This window comes from Oncorhynchus clarkii, chromosome 7 (genome assembly GCF_045791955.1).
Source record: "Oncorhynchus clarkii lewisi isolate Uvic-CL-2024 chromosome 7, UVic_Ocla_1.0, whole genome shotgun sequence".
Lineage (NCBI taxonomy): Eukaryota > Metazoa > Chordata > Actinopteri > Salmoniformes > Salmonidae > Oncorhynchus > Oncorhynchus clarkii.
Window position 1 is genome coordinate 23917224 of NC_092153.1, and position 24000 is coordinate 23941223.

At 45.0% G+C, this 24000-nt stretch overlaps 1 protein-coding gene across 3 annotated transcripts in view; it reads left to right on the forward strand.

The window, feature by feature from the left end:
* The window catches only part of LOC139413085 (activin receptor type-2A-like), a 39179-nt gene extending 22386 nt beyond the window's left edge, over positions 1-16793 (forward strand). Inside the window, exons 2-11 of one of the 3 annotated variants that reach the window (XM_071160134.1) lie at positions 994-1201; positions 2063-2172; positions 2978-3132; positions 8936-9085; positions 9399-9542; positions 11979-12124; positions 12868-12982; positions 13239-13377; positions 13617-13747; positions 14567-16793. In XM_071160134.1, coding sequence (XP_071016235.1) covers positions 994-1201; positions 2063-2172; positions 2978-3132; positions 8936-9085; positions 9399-9542; positions 11979-12124; positions 12868-12982; positions 13239-13377; positions 13617-13747; positions 14567-14761 — 1493 coding nt within the window. In that variant the 3' untranslated portion in view covers positions 14762-16793. Of the gene's footprint in view, positions 1-993; positions 1202-2062; positions 2185-2977; positions 3133-8935; positions 9086-9398; positions 9543-11978; positions 12125-12867; positions 12983-13238; positions 13378-13616; positions 13748-14566 lie in introns of all 3 variants that reach the window. The other 2 variants (XM_071160132.1, XM_071160133.1) reach the window with 2 other exon arrangements.
* Positions 16794-24000: the final 7207 nt, after the last annotated feature.

Here is a 24000-nt window from a genome sequence, read left to right on the forward strand (position 1 = left end):
TTTTGATTTGATACATTTTAGAATAAGGCTGTAATGTATGTAGAATACAGGCTGTAACGTAGGTAGTATACAGGCTGTAACGTAGGTAGAATACAGGCTGTAACGTATGTAGAATACAGGCTGTAACGTAGGTAGAATACAGGCTGTAACGTAGGTAGAATACAGGCTGTAACGTAGGTAGAATACAGGCTGTAACGTATGTAGAATACAGGCTGTAACGTATGTAGAATACAGGCTGTAACGTAGGTAGAATACAGGCTGTAACGTATGTAGAATACAGGCTGTAACGTATGTAGAATACAGAATGTAACGTATGTAGAATACAGGCTGTAACGTATGTAGAATACAGGCTGTAACGTAGGTAGAATACAGGCTGTAACGTAGGTAGAATACAGGCTGTAACGTAGGTAGAATACAGGCTGTTACGTAGGTAGAATACAGGCTGTTACGTAGGTAGAATAGAGGCTGTAACGTAGGTAGAATACAGGCTGTAACGTAGGTAGAATACAGGCCGTAACGTAGGTAGTATACAGGCCGTAACGTATGTAGAATACAGGCTGTAACGTAGGTAGAATACAGGCTGTAACGTAGGTAGAATACAGGCTGTAACGTAGGTAGAATAAAGGCTGTAACGTAGGTAGAATACAGGCTGTAACGTAGGTAGAATACAGGCTGTAACGTAGGTAGAATACAGGCTGTAACGTAGGTAGAATACAGGCTGTAACGTAGGTAGAATACAGGCTGTAACGTAGGTAGAATACAGGCTGTAGAATACAGACTGGTAGTATACAGGCTGTAACGTAGGCTGGTAGAATACAGGCTGAATACAGGCTGTAACGTAGGTAGAATACAGGCTGTAACGTAGGTAGAATACAGGCTGTAACGTAGGTAGAATACAGGCTGTAACGTAGGTAGAATACAGGCTGTAACGTAGGTAGTATACAGGCTGTGAATGACTTGTTCTGCTGGTGTATCTCTTGCTATGTCCCGTAGGTGCAATCCTGGGTCGCTCGGAGACACAGGAGTGCGTTTACTACAACTCTAGCTGGGAGAAGGAGCGAACCAACCGCAGTGGCATCGAGCCTTGCTACGGAGACAAGGACAAGAGGCTCCACTGCTTCGCCACCTGGAAAAACACCTCGGGAACCATCGAGATCGTCAAGCAGGGCTGCTGGCTGGACGATGTCAACTGCTATGACAGGTTAGGTCGTGTCTTATTCTGAGGCAAGACGGTAGACGTAGGGCTTAGTGGTCCTCTGTAGCTCAGTTAGTAGAGCATGGCGCTTGTAATGCCAGGATAGTGGGTTTGATTCCCGGGACCTGCGACATATGAAAATGTAAGAACGAAAAAAGTGTTTGCTAAATGGCATATATTCTTATTAGACTTAGACTTAGTGGTTAAGTTTAAGGGTTGGTGGTCTGAAGCACTGTACTTCAGTCCTTTCTTGCAGATGGTGACCAACACTTATTAGTTTAGGTCATACTGTCCTTTGTATGACGGTTGACTTAGTACATCTTTAAAGGCACTGCGTGGTCAATCAGACTTCTGCATTGGCCGTGCAGAATTTACGTTGATACGGCCACTGCGGAAGTCAGGGCATTCACACTTCTTGCGCTTCACCGAGCAGCCCAAAGCTGTTTTGATGGAAGTGAGTTTGTGTTTATACAGGACCTCCCGCCCTCACCTACCGTCAACCAATCGTGTCAATGCGGCACCATACGGAGCCCTCCGCGTTGTTACAGAATTTGAGAGGCGCATGGCGATGCGGTGCGGAGCTCAATTTGGCCTCTGCGTGCCTCCGGAGGCTCCGCGATTGCGTCGGGCCATCCATACGGCGCCTCCAACCACATTTTCGGATCAAGCATAAATGGGCTTTTAGAGTGGTTGTCTGTCCCTTCCTGTAAAGATGTAGTTCGTCCTCCCCAGAGAGAGAAAGAGGGGGATCGGTTCAGTGGAGGGCTGCCAGCGCTCATCTCTCTACCTTTGTGACGGAGGTGTTCGTTTCTTTCTTCTTCTGTCTCTCTCTCTCTATCTCTCTCTCTCTCTCTCTCTCTGCTGCAGTAGCGAATGTGTGGAGACGAAAGAGAGTCCGGACGTCTTCTTTTGCTGCTGCGAAGGCAACATGTGCAACGACAAGTTCCTCTACAGCCCCGACGCGCAGGCTGTCCAAAGTAAGTCGTCATGTAAGTTCACACACAGGAAGCTGATGTAATGTCGCATCCTCCTCTTGTCAGTTTCCCAGCCGAACACAGACGATCAGTCAGTAAGAATAACCCAATAATAACCCAAGAGGCACTGAGGCATATTCCCTCACCAACACTAGAGACACAAGGTGTTCTACTTTACCAGGGCCCAGAGATCTACTGCTTTAATTTGAAACTCTGTGTCCAGGCTGGCCACTGTCCTCTCTATGGGGGCCAGTAGGGACCTGTCTGGGCCCAGTCAGAGTGTTGCAACTAGTGGGGTCCGTCGGGGCCACCAAGCCCAGCCCCAGACAACCTCAGTGTCACAGGAAGGGAAACCGCAGCAATAAAGCAATCCAGCCGTGTCTGTGATGGCAGAGAACTGTGATGGCATAGCAGTGGCTGATCACATCAAATACTACGTCTTTGTGATATGACAAGGTGGCGCACTGCACAGTAAGGCTTAGCTATTTGTTTTTTGGGTCACTTGGTTGTTTCAGGGGTTATTTTTGGCTGCTGGCTTACGTTCTCATGAACTGCATGTAACTGTTAATCTCCCTATTTAGAGGATTTTGTTGAAGCGACCCAGATGTGTTGAGCTTTGTTGGGAACTATTTTTAGAGTGTTTCACTACTAGTCTTCTGATACCATTGTGTATGGTGTGATGACAATAGGGGGAGGGGAACTATGTACGTTTGCATTCCTGTATAAAGGTGTATTCTCTCTCCATCTCCCTTCCCCCCCCCCTCCTCCCCCATTACCGCCTTCTGTCCCCCCTGTCCCCCGTCCACAGCGACCTCCAACCCGTTTACCCAGAAGCCTCAGCTGTTCAACACCCTGCTGTACTCTCTGGTGCCCATTATGGGCATCGCCGCCATCGTCCTCTTCTCCTTCTGGATGTACCGTCATCACAAGCTGGCATACCCGCCCGTCCTGGTGCCGACACAGGTAAGACTGAAGTGTGTGTGTGTGTGTGTGTGTGTGTGTCCGATGATTCGTCATACTTGTCTCGGCTGTACAGAAAAAACACAAGAGGTACCCCTCGCTGCTTGGAATTTTAATCTTGATATAGGAGTGACTCACAAACATTGGCAAGAGAAACGGATGCAAAACAACGGATGGCAGAAGAGAACATTGGAACTTGCTGATCTGAAGCGAACACAAATGTGATTAGCTGGAGAGTGACAGGAAGCCTAGCCCCAACTCAGACCGCGTGCGGCAGTGTGTGTGTGTGTGTGCGGTCCCTGCAGTGTACGTGGGCACCGCCTGCCACTAATACTGTGAAATGTGTATCTGCTTAGCGCTCCAGCCACTGCTGTGGCCCCACACACAGGCACACGATGGACAAACACAAAGCTGTCGTTTGTTCACCCTGGTTAGGCTCACTGAGGATAGGGCTCTGTGGTCATAGGTCGGAGAAGGGTGGCTCTCTCAAGCCTGCTCCTGTACAGCTCTTTGTGAGCTGCCGTTCAATCAACACAAATGTCACCAGAACACTGCCACGGCGTTTCCTCCGCCTGTTGCCCTGTGCAGTGTGTTTGAGAGGGAGCCCGCGATGCCGTGAAATGTTTGGTTACTGCGTCATACAGAACAGTGTGTCCTGACCCCACTCCTCCACCTCCATCCCAGGGCCAGGCAGGCTCCCTGTGTTTGTCATCTATTTCTGGGGTGAGCTGGGACTATTCTGGCCTCCCTAGCCCAGCACTACGTGGCCACGATGCCATGGAGGAGAGAGCACCCTGTGTGCGGTTTTGCCCTGAAAGGGACAGTGAGGGGAAAAGCACAAACGAATAAATAATGCAGTCAGGCTCACTCCCTCTCTCTCTCTCCCCCGTTCCCCTCTCTTCCTCCCTCCTTCCCCTGGAGGCTGGCTCTAACCCTGGGCCTTTAAAGCATCCATGTTTAATCCATAACACATTTCCTTTGAACAGAAGTGCTGATTGCCGTGCCTCGCGAGCAGCTGATCTCTTGACACCCGGACTAAACTCGCCCACTTCGACTCTTAATCACCGTGTCACGTCTGATTGGTTACAACAAGCGCCCCCCCCCCCTCCATTTCATTTGCCCTCACGTGTTTGTTTTTTTGCTGTAGCCAGGCGAGCAGCCATGACACACAGGTGAGGAGAGCCCGGAGAGTGTGCATTAAAGAGCATCCGGTCTATGTGTTACGAATACAACAGTGGAATACAGGAAATGCTAGGAAACTGTTGGCCTATGTCCTAGAGGTTGCCAGAGTGTCTAGCATCAGTGCTGTGCATGCATGCACAGGCCCCAGGGCTAGTTCTGACAGGGACGTCATTTAGGGTTGTCCTGCTTGGGCACTGCAGCCACTCTCCTCACCACCTGTCTTACTCTATTGAACGTGAGCTGAGGCCTCTGCATTATGAATGAGCCTTTTTTTTAAGGTGGACACTTAACTGTGCTTTGTTGCAGAGTGAGAGTGAGCGAGAAGGGATCGGCAACCTTTCAAGGGACGCCACAATCACGATCGCGTCCAGATGTGGTATCTTAATTTGTGCCAGTATGCTACAGCAGGGAAATAATATAATTATAATAATTTCGATTATAATTCATTGACATTTTTGTAGGGGTTGATACATTTCCCGTCAGGGGAAAAAACAAGTTTGAAATTTCGAAGTGGAAATGACAAACTTTTAAACCTCGCAGGAAAGATCTCCTGCAACGGGGTGTTGCAATTAAGATCCTACGTCTGTAGGGAAACAGTTTGAGTATAAAAAACAAAGGCTCAGGCAGAAAAGGAGATGGCTTCTCTATCTTTCTTATTTTGGCTTCTAAACTAGCCTGCACTGAGTGTACAAAACATTAAGAACACCTTCCTAATATTGAGTTGAACCTCCTTTTTGCCCTCAGAACAGCCTCAATTTGTCAGGGCATGGATTCTCTACAAGGTGTTGAAAGCGTTCCACAGGGATGCTGGCCCATGTTGACTCCAATGCTTCCCACAGTTGTGTCAAGTTGGCTGGAAGGTCCTTTGGGAGGTGGACCGTTCTTGATACACACGGGAAAGTGTTGAGCGTGGAAGACCCAGCAGTGTTGCAGTTGACACGTCGGTGCGCCTGGCACCTACCACCAAGCCCTGTTCAATGCTTAAAAATCCCCTGATTTAACCGGTCTCCTCCCGTTTCATCTACCACTGATTGAAGTGGATTTAACAGGTGACATCGATATCGGGTCATAGCTTTCACCTGGACTCACTGGTCCGTCTCTGTCATGGAAAATATGTTTCGTATACTCCGTATATATTCGCTTTCCCACACAAGCACAAACACATGGTCATCACATGCTGCGGCGCCAGGCGACACTGTCCACATATTTGTTATCAGGGCTCTATTTTTCATACAGCCATGAGAGGTCAGGGGGAAGCTGGAATTGATTCAGTAGCTGACTACACACACAGGGCCACATCTTTCACACGCCAGACCCAGGAGGAGAGAGAGGGGCGAGAGAGAAGGAAAGGGGCGGGGGCCCACAGCTTTCACACCACAGGCCCAAGAGGAAAGCGGGAGAGAGAGAGAGTCATCTATCATCCGGGGACGCGACTGTTGCTCCTTTATCTACCCCCATTTCAACCTCACTGAAAACAATCATTTCTTTTTGCCTCTTTTCTATCCTATAACAAGCACGCCTTTCATATAATGATAGAGGTAAGATACATTTAATTAAACTCCAACACTTTTCAATTTCAGTGGGTTTTGGTTGGGAGGGAGCTTGATAACTGGGCCCATTTTAATTTCTGACTGCTTCCCGATTCTTGTTTTGCTTCCCGATATTTTTTTTATTTTTTTTATGTAACTTTGAAATCTCTATATGTGAGTCATCGTTGCCTTTTATGGATTTTTTTTATTTTTTTTTCTATTTTTGCATGAACGTCATGTTATTTTTTTTATTCTTTGTAAATGCAAAATACAATGGAATCAACTAATGACCAATCAAAGTGCATGAATCGGTCAATGTCGAAGATGCATTCTATGAGCATGGATGTCCACTTTGGATGATAATATTTTGCACTTTTTGTCTGTTGCAATGGAACCAAGGGTTGCCACTAAGATGTCTTGTGCCGACATGTACATGAAAGAGGGGTGGGAATCCACTGAATACGGGAAGACTGCCTCTGAAGTGAAACCTTTGTTCTCTAAACACTGCACTACTTTTGCCCATGGGCCGTAGGGTCCTGGTCAAAAGTAGTGCACTCTGTAGGGAATACAGTGCCTTTTGGGACGCAGCCCCGTGTCTTGCGCCAGTTACATGGATGAAAGAGGCATTGGACCAATTTTAAATACAAAATATGGCCTTTGATGTGACGCTGGTCAACATTTAGCCAACGTTTCGCAACAAAGGACTATTGTTTAACCCCCAGCAGCACGTGGTGCTTTCAATGTCGTATGTCAATTGCTGTAATTGAAGTAGACGGAGATGAAGGCCTCGCGCGCCAGGTTTGGGTGGGTTTGTGCAGATGATGTCATGTTTTTTTTTACATTTCCTGTGGCACAGTGTGGTGTGCTGACAAAGTGTAATGCACGCCATTCAGCCGCCTAACCACCGGGCGAACGGAGCCTGGGTCAGGCTGGTTTTTTTCTTCACATCTGGGTACTGTATCGCATGATTGTTGTCGTGCCATATAAACGGGGTGGATTTCTATTGAGGGCCTTTTATTAGTGTCCAGGGGCGCCTCTCCACCCAGGGGCGCCTCTCCACCCAGGGCCGTCTCTCTATTAAACACTAAATATGGTTTTCAACCCTGCTTTTACGACTCAGCATTCAAGCGTCTGATTAATTATTGAAACTATGGGGAAATCCAGGCGTAAGCTTGTAGGGCAGGATGGCGTCTGGCGTGTTTAGACCGTGTTCGATGTCAGAGTCTGCCCCAACCTCCCTCTCACCATTCCTCAGCTCTGCAGGGCCAAAATGCCCCCCCCCCGAACACCCCTCACGTGTTCCCCTTTCCATCCGTGGTGGCCATTGAACCAGCCACTACGTATTGTTCAGTTTTGGAGCTCCACGTCGATGGGGACATCTTTTACTCCCTCACACACACACACACACACACACACACTCTCTCTCTCTCTCTCTCTCTCTCTCTCTCTCTCTCTCTCTCTCTCTCTCTCTCTCTCTCTCTCTCTCTCTCTCTCTCTCTCTCTCTCTCTCTCTCTCTCTCTCTCTCTCTCTCTCTCTCTCTCTCTCTCTCTCTCTCTCTCTCTCTCGAAAGTCACACGTGGAAGTGATTAGTTTTAATCCAGAGGACCAGCTGACTTGACCCATTTTTTATATTTGGAACACACACACAAAATTTGTAACACTTGCCCCCCCTCTAGCACGTTGTTGATATGAGACTAACCCTGCCCTAAGCCATCACCAGAGGGAGAGGCTTGACCCATCCAGGCCACTCGTGATCATGTTGCTCTTCATGCGATACACTATCCCAGTTATAAATATGCTATATACACGGCTTTACTTCTGACAGCAGCCACTGCCACGCCCTCCTTGTTTTCAACCCGGCCAAGATCACGCCGGCATCCCAAATGGCCCCCTATTGCATATATAATGCACCACTTTTGATCAGAACCATATAGGCCTTGGTCAAAGGTAGTTCAGAAAATAGGGAGCCATTTGGGACACATCACAGTAATCTCAGGCTGGAGGCTACCTCTCCTCTCTTTATTACCTAGCATCATCCGAGTCCCAGACCTCTCCTCTCTTCTCCTCTGTCTCTTATTTACTCTCTATTTTAGGTGGGAGGATTTGTGTGAGATACCCTTGGTCTTCAAATAGACCTGTAACAACATGGAAGGATCTAATTGAAAGCGGATGTTGGTCCATGTCTTTGAAGAGATGGTAGGACTGACCGAGCTAATGCCCTGTGAAGGCCTCAAGGTATTTTTGGGAAGGCTATGGGTGCGGCCCCAAAAGGCGCCCTGTTCCCTATACAGTGCACTACTTTTGACCGGAGTCCTACGGGCCCTGGTCAAAAGTAGTGCGCCGCGTAGGGAGGCGTCCTCTATCACCGTTCTATCACCGTCGTTTATCAGGCGGTCTTATCCCGAGCGACTTACACTAAGTAGCGAGTGCATTTCATTTTTTTTTCATACTGGTCCCCTGTGTGAATCGAATTCACAACCTTGGCGTTGCGAGTGCCCTGCTCTACCAACTGAGCCACACGAGACCACATAACTGAAGTAGAATGCCCTCTCCTTGTCCCGGAATGATCCCTGCAGACAGTGTTTTTTAAAAAAGCGTTCACACCACTCTGTGTCTGGACTAACGAATACAGTTTTCCACGCTAGAAATCTTTCCGATGAGAACCTGATGAGATTCGTCGATGTCTTGTCTAGTCTGGACTCTTTTTTTTTTTTATAATGATCTGTCTTCCCAAGTATGTGCCCAGCAGTTACACAGCTTTTAGAGTTGAAAAAGACTGTTCCTGTTAGCGCAATGACGGAAACTGATTAGATGCAATAGAATTGTATCGGCGTCATGTGGGGACCGAACACTGTGAGGGCGTGCACCTGTTCTCTCTCTCTCCCTCCGCTCTTCTCAACTGAGAAGCAATGATGGAAATTGGAATTGGCATTTCAATGTACCTCCTGAATCAATTGACTGAATTGAAATGGAATTGAGCCCGACACCAAGTATGTAGCCTCTATGGCGCAGTGGTAGTACAGAGCGTATGAGTGTTTTCATTGATCCCAGTACCAAACCTGCTGTCTATCTCCCTGTCTGCCCTCTGCTACAGGACACACTGGGGCCACACACCCCTCCCTCGCCCATCATGGGGCAGAAGCCATTGCAGTTGATCGAGGTTAAAGCCAGGGGGCGCTTCGGCTGTGTGTGGAAGGCCCAGCTCCTCGACGACTACGTGGCTGTCAAGGTCTTCCCCATTCAGGTATGAGTTGGAAGTTGAGGTACACCGTTGAGATAAAAAAAAGGACTTTATACAAATAATTGATTGATTTGAGGTTAAGCTCTGTTAGTTATCGTGTTCAATTTATGTCATATTTGTACATCACACAAGGTGAAATAGCTAATATAAGCCATTTAACAGACGCTTTTATCCAAAGCGACTTAGTCATGTGTGCAAGCATTTTACGTATGGGCGGTCCCGGGAATCAAACCCACTACCCTGCCGTAGTAAGCGCCGTCCTCTACCAACTGAGCTACAGAGAACCTAATGTTGTGTGTTGGGGTGTTGCCTGCAGGACAAGCTGTCATGGCAGAACGAGTATGAGATCTACAGCCTGAGTGGGATGAAACACGAGAACCTGCTCCACTTTATCGGTGTGGAGAAGAGAGGCAACAACATGGACATAGACCTCTGGCTCATCACAGCCTATCACGACAACGTACGAATACGTAAACTTGATTGTCCGTTGAAATCTACATTTGTCTATTTCAGGGATCATGAACTAGATTCAGCTGTGGGACGATTATTTCTTGACAGGATGATCAGTGGGCCGGAACGTAATTACAAATCATTTGTAGACCAAATAATTGACTACAAGAAGCCCAAACAGATATATTTGACAAAAAAAATACATACAGTGCCTTGCGAAAGTATTCGGCCCCCTTGAACTTTGCGACCTTTTGCCACATTTCAGGCTTCAAACATAAAGATATAAAACTGTATTTTTTTGTGAAGAATCAACAACAAGTGGGACACAATCATGAAGTGGAACGACATTTATTGGATATTTCAAACTTTTTTAACAAATCAAAAACTGAAAAATTGGGCGTGCAAAATTATTCAGCCCCTTTACTTTCAGTGCAGCAAACTCTCTCCAGAAGTTCAGTGAGGATCTCTGAATGATCCAATGTTGACCTAAATGACTAATGATGATAAATACAATCCACCTGTGTGTAATCAAGTCTCCGTATAAATGCACCTGCACTGTGATAGTCTCAAAGGTCCGTTAAAAGCGCAGAGAGCATCATGCAGAACAAGGAACACACCAGGCAGGTCCGAGATACTGTTGTGAAGAAGTTTAAAGCCGGATTTGGATACAAAAAGATTTCCCAAGCTTTAAACATCCCAAGGAGCACTGTGCAAGCGATAATATTGAAATGGAAGGAGTATCAGACCACTGCAAATCTACCAAGACCTGGCCGTCCCTCTAAACTTTCAGCTCATACAAGGAGAAGACTGATCAGAGATGCAGCCAAGAGGCCCATGATCACTCTGGATGAACTGCAGAGATCTACAGCTGAGGTGGGAGACTCTGTCCATAGGACAACAATCAGTCGTATATTGCACAAATCTGGCCTTTATGGAAGAGTGGCAAGAAGAAAGCCATTTCTTAAAGATATCCATAAAAAGTGTTGTTTAAAGTTTGCCACAAGCCACCTGGGAGACACACCAAACATGTGGAAGAAGGTGCTCTGGTCAGATGAAACCAAAATTGAACTTTTTGGCAACAATGCAAAACGTTATGTTTGGCGTAAAAGCAACACAGCTGAACACACCATCCCCACTGTCAAACATGGTGGTGGCAGCATCATGGTTTGGGCCTGCTTTTCTTCAGCAGGGACAGGGAAGATGGTTAAAATTGATGGGAAGATGGATGGAGCCAAATACAGGACCATTCTGGAAGAAAACCTGATGGAGTCTGCAAAAGACCTGAGACTGGGACGGAGATTTGTCTTCCAACAAGACAATGATCCAAAACATAAAGCAAAATCTACAATGGAATGGTTCAAAAATAAACATATCCAGGTGTTAGAATGGCCAAGTCAAAGTCCAGACCTGAATCCAATCGAGAATCTGTGGAAAGAACTGAAAACTGCTGTTCACAAATGCTCTCCATCCAACCTCACTGAGCTCGAGCTGTTTTGCAAGGAGGAATGGGAAAAAATGTCAGTCTCTCGATGTGCAAAACTGATAGAGACATACCCCAAGCGACTTACAGCTGTAATCGCAGCAAAAGGTGGCGCTACAAAGTATTAACTTAAGGGGGCTGAATAATTTTGCACGCCCAATTTTTCAGGTTTTGATTTGTTAAAAAAGTTTGAAATATCCAATAAATGTCGTTCCACTTCATGATTGTGTCCCACTTGTTGTTGATTCTTCACAAAAAAATACAGTTTTAAATCTTTATGTTTGAAGCCTGAAATGTGGCAAAAGGTCGCAAAGTTCAAGGGGGCCGAATACTTTCGCAAGGCACTGTATTTTTGAACCTTGCTTACATTTGTATACAATCTCATATGTCTCTTTATTATGCGTGGGAATACTTTGGAAGAGATTTCCAAAATTAAAATCACTTGGAGCTGAAAAGACCCCTCAAAACATTGTCTCAAATAAAATTGGCCTGCGGGTCGCCGGTTGGGGAACCCTGGTCTATTTGTTCTTAAAACCCCAACCGACCAGACACCACACAGCACAGGAGGCTGGTGGGGGGAGCTATAGGGGGACAGACTATTGTAACAACTGGGATGGAATAAATGGTTCCACATCAAACATATGGGTGCCGCTTGTTTGACTCCGTTCCATTAATTCCATTCCAGCCATTACAATAAGCCCATCCCCCTATAGCTCTTCCCATCAGCCTCCTCTGCCACACATATACCAAGAGGCTGGAAGCAGCACAGGGTCAGCCCCTGAAGCAGGTTTCCAATGACTGGCAACTACAGGTTGTCTGCCCTCCAGTGGTTGGACAGTGTTACTACAACTCCTTTACCGCCCCCATGTCACAGCTGTAGCAGAATCAGAGATGTCCTCATTTCCCGCGTACAATCCTGCAGGGTGTATAGAAAAAAGACAAACACTAATTGTGTTTCCCCCACAGGGCTCTCTGACTGATTACCTGAAGGCCAACGTGGTGTCGTGGAACGAGCTGTGCCACATCTCCCAGACCTTGGCCCGTGGCCTGGCCTATCTCCACGAGGACATCCCTGGGCTGAAGGACGGACACAAGCCCGCCGTCGCACACAGGTGTGTGAGGGGTGGTATCGACTCGGCCTGGCCCTACCTTGAATCAAAAACTGAACAAATTGCAAAAATCGCTGAAGTTGGAGACGTATATCTCCCCTCACTAACTTCAAGCATCGGCTGTCAGAGCAGCTTACCGATCACTGCAGCTGTACACAGCCCATCTGTAAATAGCCCATTCAACCAACTACCTACTTCATCCCCATATTTGTTTTTTTGTTTTTTTTCTGCTCTTTTGCACACCACTATTTCTACTTGCCCATTCTCATCTGCACATCTATCACTCCAGTGTAAATTGCTAAATTGTAATTACTTCGCCACTATGGCCTATTTATTGCCTTACCCCCTTACTTCATTTGCACACACTGTATACAGATTTTTCTATTGTGTTATTGACTGTATGTTTTGTTTATTCCACGTGTAACTCTGTGTTGTTGTTTTTGTCACACTTCCTTGCTTTATATTGGCCAGGTCGCAGTTGTAAATGAGAACTTGTTCTCAACTGGCCTACCCGGTTAAATGAAGTTGAAATAAAAATAAATAAATACACAAAAAAAAAAAACGGTATTGTTTCTGGGGGGGGACAAAAACACACAGGGGGGAACACATGGACAAAAACACACACTTATGTTACGGCCGGTAGAATGAATACATTCCATCACATCAATAGTATTGAGGCCGACTCCCCTTGTTCCTCTGTCTGCGGTTGACTTATCCCTCTATCGCTCTCTTTCTGGCTCCGACAGGGACATGAAGAGCAAGAACGTGCTTCTGAAGAACAACCTGACAGCCTGCATAGCGGACTTCGGCCTGGCCCTGAAGTTTGAAGCTGGGAAGTCAGCAGGAGACACCCACGGACAGGTGAAATAATGACGCTGGTTATTCTGATGCTCTATTAACCTGCCGAATCGGTGAATGTAGTGATGCTGTATTTCACTCCAGCATCAAATACATGTTCAGACTTCAAAGGCGGCGGAATATCCCACATTGAGGTCCGTAAGAGGTGTGTAAATATCGGACAACCGTTGATTTTTCGGAGTGAGCTATGACCTGAGGGCAGTGTGTTGTCGACATGAGACAGAGTGTTACCTTGTAGCCTTGTGCTGTGCTTCTCCAGGTGGGCACGAGGCGCTACATGGCCCCTGAGGTGCTGGAGGGGGCCATCAACTTCCAGAGAGACTCCTTCCTGAGGATAGACATGTACGCCATGGGGCTGGTGCTGTGGGAGCTGGCCGCTCGCTGCACCGCTGCAGACGGTGAGAGAAAAACGTGTGTGTGTGTGTGTGTCCTCGTGTGTTTGAAACGGGTATGTTGACCTTGTGCGTCTCAGTGAGGATCAGTGACTCGGGGACACGGCCGACTGCTGACTCCATGTGGAGCTGACGGAAGTGACCAGAATACTTACAGTGCTGAATGTGATCCCAAAGGACTCACCGTGTGTGTGTGTGTGTGTTTTCCCTCTGTATTCTCACGCTGTGTGTGTGTTTTGTTGCAGGTCCTGTGGATGAGTACACACTGCCCTTCGAGGAGGAGGTCGGCCAGCACCCGTCTCTAGAGGACATGCAGGAGGTGGTGGTCCACAAGAAGCTACGGCCCTGCCTCCGAGAGTGCTGGCAGAAACACATAGTGAGTGAAGACCAGTGTTGGGGGGAAAAAGTACTCAACTGTCATACTTGAGTAAAAGTAAAGATACCTTAATAGAAAATGACTCAAGTAAAAGTGAAAGTCACCCAGTAAAAACTGAGTAAAGGTCTAAAAGTATTTCTAAATGTAAATTGAATTGCTAAAATATACTTAAGTATTAAGAGTAAGAATCGTTTCACATTTTAAGCAAACCATTTTCCTGTCAAAATGTAACGAGTACTTTTGGGTGTCGGGAAAATGTATGGAGTATAAAGTACATTATTTTCTTTAAGAAGGTAGTGAAGTAAAAGTTGGCAAAAATGTAAATAGTAAAGTACAGATACCACAAAAAAACTCCCTAAATAGTACTTTCAAGTATTTTTACTGAAGTACTTTACACCGAGGACACACTGTCACATGAAAAGTGTATAGTGAAGTAAGTATACACTAGGAGTATAGTGGGTTTGCTGGTGGTGTTACTGGATAGGATGATGATTCAAACGTATAGATCATTCATTGTTTATTAGCATGTGGTTCCAATTACTCTGTAGGTTAGAACTGTTCCCAACCAAGGCTATTAGGACTCATGAGACCATATGTTTACTGGTAAAATGCACATGAGGGGATATTTCAGGGGTACTCCAGGCAGAGCAAAATTCAGTTGGTGAGACAGTAACCGAAAAAGGTTGGAAACCAATGGGTTAGAACCATAGAGCTAGTAACATCAGGGTTATGGGTTCAATGTTGACGGTTCTGTGAGATGCTTGGGATAAGAACTTGGGCTTAAATGACCATATATATGCTCTTTTATGCTTGTCCCAGGGCCTGGTGATGCTGTGCGAGACCATCGAGGAGTGCTGGGACCACGAGGCTGAGGCGCGGCTCTCGGCGGGCTGCGTGGAGGAACGCATCATCCAGATGCGACGCCAGACCAACATCGTCGCCCCCGAGGAGATTGTCACCGTCGTCACCATGGTGACCAACGTGGACTTCCCTCCCAAAGAGTCCAGCCTATGAATGGACGGACATTGACTGGACGTGTCAGCTGGTGGACATGGAGCTATTTTGACTGGATGTTTTCAGGTACACATTGATCGACCAGAGTAGCCCGTTCAGGATCATGAACTCTGGGTGATGCCGGGTTCATCTCTGACCCTTGTACCCCTTAGCTGGGCGTGCTGGCATGGCGTGGTTGTGTTTTAGTGCTGGGCGCTACACTACTGTCATTCAGGAAATACCTGGCTGTGCCCACCAACACTGGTTTGGTTTCTACCCACTTCATAGTATCACGATGTGTTGGATTCAGGTGGACTCCCATAGCGAGCCTCAAACTGTACAACAGACTCCTTCAAAAGAGCAACACTAGGTCGTAACAAAACGCTGTGAGCTGGGCAAAAGGGATATTTTATATATGGAGAAAACACTAGGACCGCCTAACAGACTTCTGTTCTATTTTCTAAGAAAAAGAAGAGGGAGTGGACTCTCCAAGAGGAACTGTTACGGCTCAGTGAAGGGAAAAGGGCAACTTGTTTTAAAATTCCTTTGCGGTTTTCTTTCTGTGTTTAAATGATAATGACAACTTGTAATGCCAATAAGAAACAGCTTCTGAATGTCACGTGTACTGCTGCTGTACATCATATCAAAACAACGGCAGTCTAGGTTTATTTTAGGGGGGTGGGGGGGGATCCATTTCCAAGCGTTACTACTTTGAAAGCAAAACCATAGACCTCCCTCAAATCAACAAGGTATACCTCAGTTCCATCTTCATTACAACACTGCAACTCTAGAGACAGACCTACTGTTGTTTCTAGTTCTATTAAGTATATTTCTGTGACGACAACAATCTCTCTGGAAACCGTTCAGATGACATCATTACTTTGGTATTATCGAACTGTATACTGTACAGCTGTGGCAGGTGAAAATAGAACCATTATCACCACAGTTTTTTAAAACTATCCCGCCAAGAGTTGTATGACCATACATTTACACACGTGTATCTGCCTTCTTGTTTTTCTTCTTTGCACAATTTTTTTTGTCCTTGTTTTTTTCCTTATTATTTTTATTTTCTTATTTTGTCCTTCCTTGTGGTTTGAATTAGTTTTTTATTGAAAACATGTTACTCCTACATTTTTAAGAGTATTTCAATAACCCCCTAACTCATTGAAAATGATTTTTAAAAAGCACTTCTTCCTTATTTTGGCTTGCTGTGTCAATCAAGTATTTAATGATGTGAGCATGCCTTTTGGTTATCCTTTGGTCTTCTTTTTAAACAAGCTCAGGAAGCTACTCTTCTGTCTCTCTTGACTCCCTAGTTATTATCCATCTGTATCTCCCAGTCCCTAGCTACTTCTCGAGTCCCTAGCTACTACCCTTCTGTCTCTCCTGAGTCCCTTGCTTACTACCCTTCTGTCTCTCCTGAGTCCCTTGTTACTACCCTTCTGTCTCTCCTGAGTCCCTAGCTACTACCCTTCTGTCTCTCCTGAGTCCCTTGCTACTACCCTTCTGTCTCTCCTGAGTCCCTAGCTACTACCCTTCTGTCTCTCCTGAGTCCCTAGCTACTACCCTTCTGTCTCTCCTGAGTCCCTAGCTACTACCCTTCTGTCTCCAGTCCCTAGCTACTACCCTTCTGTCTCCAGTCCCTAGCTACTACCCTTCTCTCTCTCTCCAGTCCCTAGCTACTACCCTTCTCTCTCTCTCCAGTCCCTAGCTACTACCCTTCTCTCTCTCTCCAGTCCCTAGCTACTACCCTTCTCTCTCTCCAGTCCCTAGCTACTACCCTTCTCTCTCTCTCCAGTCCCTAGCTACTACCCTTCTCTCTCTCTCCAGTCCCTAGCTACTACCCTTCTCTCTCTCTCCAGTCCCTAGCTACTACCCTTCTCTCTCTCTCCAGTCCCTAGCTACTACCCTTCTCTCTCTCCAGTCCCTAGCTACTACCCTTCTCTCTCTCTCCAGTCCCTAGCTACTACCCTTCTCTCTCTCTCTCCAGTCCCTAGCTACTACCCTTCTCTCTCTCTCCAGTCCCTAGCTACTACCCTTCTCTCTCTCTCCAGTCCCTAGCTACTACCCTCTCTCTCTCTCCAGTCCCCTACCCTTCTCTCTCTCCAGTCCCTAGCTACTCTCTCTCTCTCTCCAGTCCCTAGCTACTACCCTTCTCTCTCTCTCCAGTCCCTAGCTACTACCCTTCTCTCTCTCCAGTCCCTAGCTACTACCCTTCTCTCTCTCTCCAGTCCCTAGCTACTACCCTTCTCTCTCTCTCCAGTCCCTAGCTACTACCCTTCTCTCTCTCTCCAGTCCCTAGCTACTACCCATCTCTCTCTCTCTCCAGTCCCTAGCTACTACCCTTCTCTCTCTCTCTCCAGTCCCTAGCTACTACCCTTCTCTCTCTCTCCAGTCCCTAGCTACTACCCTTCTCTCTCTCTCTCCAGTCCCTAGCTACTACCCTTCTGCTTTGAGACGCGGGTGACCTTTCACACTGACTCTCTCGCTTCCTGGTGCCATCTCAACCGTAGTGTTAAAACATCTCTACTTCTAGCCTCTCTATCATCTCAACTCAGTTGAGCCTTTTAATCAGTGTGACAACGTTACTACTGTAGACCCACCCTGGGCAAAACAAGGATGTCTCTCGTCGTCCTTCCGGAATTTGATTTGTGAATGTGTTCTATATTCCATTTCTAGCTTGTTGTATGAGCTCAGATTTGTCTTCTGGGTGACATTGACACGGGTGATGATGCGTTCATCTTTGCATTCTCTCTCTTCACACCTAGTCAGTGTTTAAACTGGAATTACAACATCTTCAACAACGTTCAGGGATTCAATACTATGCTTTTCAGTAATTACTACAGTATATGCAACCCGTGCAAAATGGTGCAACGTCCGTACTTGCATTGCTGCAGGAGCGACTTTCACACCACTGTAGCATTTAAAAAACATTTTTAATCTTGTCTATTGATGTTTTAATGATTTGCTGAGCTTTTGGGTACTAGACAGAGAGCAGGTGGGCAGGTGCCAACTCAAACAATTATTACTTTACCTCTATCTGAAAGACAGTGGAACGGACTTAGGGAAAGCCCAACTGTATTACTAGATTGTGCCTGTACTCTTGGGGGTAAAGGCTGCAGTTGGCCAGTGGTCTCGCAGCGGATGTAGGCTCTATCGCAATTAGTCTTTTTCCTTGATTCCTCACATCCTATCTCCTTGCCTAATATGGTTGAGGAGGAGGAGAGGGGATGTGAGGATTCAAGGACATTTTAATTGAGAAAGCCATAGAATGGTGGCTGTTACTGTGAATCCCCCCCCCCCCCCCCCCCCCTCGCTACACACTGGAAGCCTGTAGCGCTCAGCAATAGCAACTAGCAAGCAAAGGGCATTGGAGGAAGAGTGGAAGGGGCACCAGTTTCCAAGCAGTTAGTGGTGAACCAACAGTCTGATATACAATCACTACAGTACTACTGCATTATTTTGGTTGTCGTATGTGCTTCTGAGAAAAAAATACATATGTAGCCATGTTGTGGTCCTCTGATGATTTCTGGTATTTTGAGGATATCATTTTGTGTACATGATTTTATTTTTAAACCACAACTACTTCTACAAAGCTGATTTCACTGTACAGGCGTTTTAAACCCCAAGCCACACTACAATCTTCTTAGTTGATCAGACCTTGGCCTTCTTGTGAGAGTTGACTTTCTTTCAGATAAACTTCAGAAAGCCCAAATAACATTTGACTTCAGATTTGACTGGGATATTGAAATGCACATTATGTAAATATATATGTCATTTTTAGATCGTAGAGGATGGATATAGCATGAGGTTGTTTCTATTGTTATTAGAATATATCACAAAGACGGGAAAAAAATCCCAGATAAATGAATTATTACATAATAAGATTTTACCTGTTTTATTTTGTATATCTATGTTTTTATATTGTATCAATTTATGGCCCAAAACGGTCACTCTTCCTTCCCCAGGTGAGACTCATTTCTTTCTAAGGTGGTCTGATGAAAATCCCCTCAAATGGAACCCTGAATCAACGGTTATATACCATTTTCACACTACTGAGCTGAGCCGAACCGAGTTGGATAGAGATGGCCTGGTTAAGCATCCACCATAGTTGCTGGAAGAAAACTGAAAATGACAATGTGATCGGAAAATATCAGAGCCAGCAAAGTATGGTTCGGGTTGGCTCTGTAGTGTGAAAATAGTCATTGTTTTACCTCAGACGTCCTAGCTCAGACCCTTATGTTACACTACAACATTGAGATACCATTGCTACAATGTTCCAGCAGTGTTGCAAGAATGTTATTCCTTGTATGTGACCAGCAGACAGTGTTTTCTGTAACACACTTCCTCTCAAAACAACCCTAAAGCTAAACCTAGGTTAGCTTCGGTTCTGTATTTGCTGATAGTCGAACAGTGTGACTTGGCACAAATGACTGTTCTATTGGCAAGTGGACTTGCCAATCATTTTTATGCTTTGAAGTTATTTAACAAACTTTTTCAGATGCCTGGTTGGAAGTGGATGTTAAATATTGTACAGAGAAATTGTATGCTATTGTCCCTAAAATAAAGTATAGTGACTGCTCATTACTGATGTTGTCTATCTGAAATCTATGAATTGTTTTTATCTAATAATGTTGGTTTTCCGAAAACAGACCACTAGATGGCAGTGTTTAGCATTGAATGGGTCTTAGGTTTTATTTTACTTACACACAGGGAATATACACATGCCAGAAACATTTTGATCAGGTCATTCATTTTCAGTCTGTGAGGGGATGGTTCGAGGTCCCATGTCTTTCAGTGGTTGTCCAAAACCAACCCTCAAACTGGACCCAACATTAAAGAATTTTGCCTTTGACAAGCATATCGACTCTCTTCAAACTGAAAGAAGACCTTTCTTCATTGTTGACGCAGATACCTCAAGGGTGACCTATATAAACATTCTAGAAACATATGATGGAGAGTGTGCAGGAAAAATGGTCTTCTACTGAGATGATGATGGTGTCATTCGGACCCACCTCGATGACAACTTGCTTGTCAAAATGACGTACGGAATGGGATTTCCTCTGGAGCAACTAAAAAAAAAAGACGAAAGAAAATGTGGCCCACTTTTGCGTAGCCTTCTGTTCATACATCCTTACCATTTTGTGAACCCTTTGTGGATGTCATTCGTCGTAGATGTCAGTCAAGTGTTTTATCGCAGTTATCAGGCAAAGTTCATGAATGGACAGACCTGGGGGGAAATCAGGCCTAGTCATTGATGTGTAATAAGATAGTAACCCTGCCTCACAATCTTTCAAAATAAAAAAAATAAAAAAAAAATGTTTACTCATTCACTATGATAACTCTGAAGTTCTGAGCTCAACACAGTCTTGCTCACTGTCTCATAACTACAGCATCAGTAAGCAGTGATGGAAAAAAGTATAGTTATATTAGCAGCAGGCTTTAAACTACCATGGAGTATCATTGCTTTGGAGTCCATCATACACAGCAGACCTGGGCAGAAAATAATTGTACTGAGGGGCAACTATTGACAACTATTTCCTTGATATTTGAATACGGGTCTCAGAAAAACAAATAATGTTTGAAATTATTTTTTGAATACCTCTCAGAAAGATCAGTCATATTTGAAGGTATTTCAAGTTATTTCAAAATATATATGATCATTAGCACATGGTTCGGAGGGCTTTCTGAATTGAATCTTAATATATAGTCTAAAATTAAATATTTAATGATTTAATTGAAAATTGAAGAAGAAAAAAATGTACATGTTAAACAAACATTTCTCAATTGAAACAAAAGTAAACCAAACAGATTTTATTGTTGAACATTTATTTTTCAGAATTTCTTTTACATCATGGTCATATCCTATGGTTATTTAACAGTCATTATAGATGGTGGTTAATCATTTCAGGTGGTGATTGCGTTTGATAAACATCCATCGCAAATGTTTTGTCACTCATTGAGCAACGGTCAGGCCTGAATGTTCTACTAGCGATGCTGAAGACCCGTTCCACAGGGTCTGAGGATGCAGGGACATGGAGGTACATTGCAGTCAACTTTGATAGGTTCGGGTAACGGGGGGCGTTGTCCTCCCAGAACACAAGGGGGTCTGACATTTCCATCAGGCAAGGAGAAGAGAGGTAAGTTTGATACCTCTGTGGCGACAACATCAAGTTAGGGGTTGAGGGGTAAGAACAAGGCAAAAAAAAACTTGCTTACCTTTGCAGGTGGTTCTTGTGCAATGGCACAAGCTCTGGGCACCTACCTGCTCTGGGCAGCTACCTGCTCTGGGCACCTACCTGCTCTGGGCAGCTACCTGCTCTGGGCAGCTACCTGCTCTGGGCACCTACCTGCTCTGGGCACCTACCTGCTCTGGGCACCTACCTGCTCTGGGCAGCTACCTGCTCTGGGCACCTACCTGCTCTGGGCACCTACCTGCTCTGGGCACCTACCTGCTCTGGGCAGCTACCTGCTCTGGGCACCTACCTGCTCTGGGCACCTACCTGCTCTGGGCACCAGAAGGCCTTGAAGCGAGGATCAAGAAGAGCTGACAGCTGCTTAGACAAACGTTTCCTTAAAAGGAGAGGGATGCTTCTCCACAGACACTTTAGAGAGAATAGGTTTTACTGTTCTTCGACAAAACATTGTACAAATTGTAGCAACAAGCTGAAATGCAAGTACAACTGGTTTATAATTTAACAAATTGTTTTTATAAAACTAAATATACAAGGATAGCACTTTATAATAGCTCCACACAACAAAGCAATTAGAATGGATTGGTAAAACGTGTATTGTTAATGTATTAGTCATTACTCCATTCATAAGATGTTTAACATAGGTCCTTAAAAAACATTTACTAAATCATTAGTTATGTATTTTTGTGTGGCCTTTATACTTTACTTTATAAAAACTTTTTTTTACTAATGTTTTGAGTGACCAGTGTAATTTCTCACCAAATGATGGACATGCCATTCGTTAACATTCCAGGAGTACCTGATGCTCCTTATTGTCCAAAAATAGCCTAAAACATTTCACAATTCCGGACATTTTAATCCTAGTAAAAAATCACTGCCTTAGGTCAGTTAGGATCACCACTTTATTTTAAGAATGTGAAATGTCAGAATAATAGTAGAGAGAATGATTTATTTCAGCTTTTATTTCTTTCATCTCATTCCCGGTGGGTCAGAAGTTTACATACACTCAATTCGTATTTGGTAGCATTGCCTTTAAATTGTTTAACTTGGGTCAAACGTTTCGGGTAGCCTTCCACAAGCTTCCCACAATAAGTTGGGTGAATTTTGGCCCATTCCTCCTGACAGAGCTGGTGTAACTTAGTCAGGTTTGTAGGCCTCCTTGCTCACACAAGCTTTATCAGTTCTGCCTAGGCCTTGAAATACATCCACAGATACACCTCCAATTGACTCAAATTATTTCAATTAGCTGATCAGAAGCTTCTAAAGCCATGACATCATTTTCTGGAATTTTCTAAGCTGTTTAATAAAGGCACAGTCATCTTAGTGTATGTAAACTTCTGACCCACTGGAACTGTTATACAGTGAGTAATAAGTTAAATTACCTGTCTGTAAACAATTGCTGGAAAAATTACTTGTGTCATGCACAAAGTAGATGTCCTAACCGACTTGCCAAAACTATAGTTTGTTAACAAGACATTTGTGGAGTGGTTGAAAAACTAGTTTTAATAACTCCAGTGTATGGAAGTGTATGTAAACCTCCGACTTTAACTGTATATAGTATATTATGTGATAAGATGGCGCCGAAGAGGATGGCTGATGTTTTACATGCTCCAAACCAACTGTACTATTTTTTTTTTCTTTTTTTAACATAATGTTGCTGCTACCATCTCTTATGACCGAAAGTAACTTCTGGACATCAGAACAGCGATTACTCACCTCAAACTGGAAGAATCTTTTTCCTTTATTGAGTCCGACGAGAGGGATGTACTGCTTTCCTGGGAACAGGCCCAAATCCCTGTCATTTGCGTAACGAAAAGACAGAGAAAAAGGGAACGGAGATTGGGATGTCTTATGACGATGCATAGGTGAGCAAGTAAACTCCCACTTCCATCCGTTCTATTGGCTAACGTGCAATCATTGGAAAATAAAATTGATGACCTACGATAAAGATTATCCTACCAAAGGACCATTAAAACCTGTAATATCTGATGTTTCACCAAGTTGTGGCTGAACGACGACATGGATAATATAGAGCTGGCGTGATTTTCCAGGCACCGGCAGAACAGAGAAGCTACGTCTGGTAGGACAAGGTGTGGGGGTGTGTGTCTATTTGTCAATAACAGCTGGTGTGCGATGTCTAATATTAAAGAAGTTTCGAGGTATTGCTCGCCTGAGGTTGAGTACCTTATGATAAGCTGTAGACCACACTATCTACCAAGAGATTATTCGAAGTCGTCTATTTACCACCACAGACCAATGCTGGCACTAAGACCGCACTCAACCAACTCTATAAGGCCATAAACAAACAAGAAAATGCTCACCCAAAAGCGGATCTCCCAGTGGCCGGGGACTTTAATGAAGGCAAATTTAAATCAGTTTTACCAAATTCGTATGTGCAACCAGAGGAGAAAAAACTCTAGACCACCTTTACTAAACACACATAGATGCATACAAAGCTCTCCCCCGCCCTCCATTTGGCAAATCTGACCATAATTCTATCCTGCTGATTCTTTCTTAATAGCAAAAACTTTCAAGGAGCGGGACAGTAATCCAGACGCTTATAAGAAATCCCGCTATGCCCTCAGACGAATCATCAAACAGGCAAAGCGTCAATACAGGATTAAGATTGAATCCTACTACACCTGCTCTGATGCTTGTCGGATGTGGCAGGGCTTGAAAACTATTACAGACTACAAATGGAAACCCAGACGCGAGCTGCCCTGTGACGTGAGCCTACCAGATGAGCTAAATGCCTTTTATGCTCGCTTCGAGGTAAGCAACACTGAAGCATGCACAAGAGCACCAGCTGTTCTGGATGACTGTGTGATAATGCTCTCGGTAGCCGATGTGAGCAAGACCTTAAAACAGGTCAACATTCACAAAGCAGCGGGGCCAGGCGGATTACCAGGACGTGTACTGAAAGCATGCGGGGACCAACTGGCAAGTGTCTTCACTGACATTTTCAACCTCTCCCTGACCGAGCGAAGGTAACCTGCCTAAATTATTACCGCCCCGTAGCACTCACGTCGGTAGCCAAGAAGTGCTTGAAAGGCTGATCATGGCTCA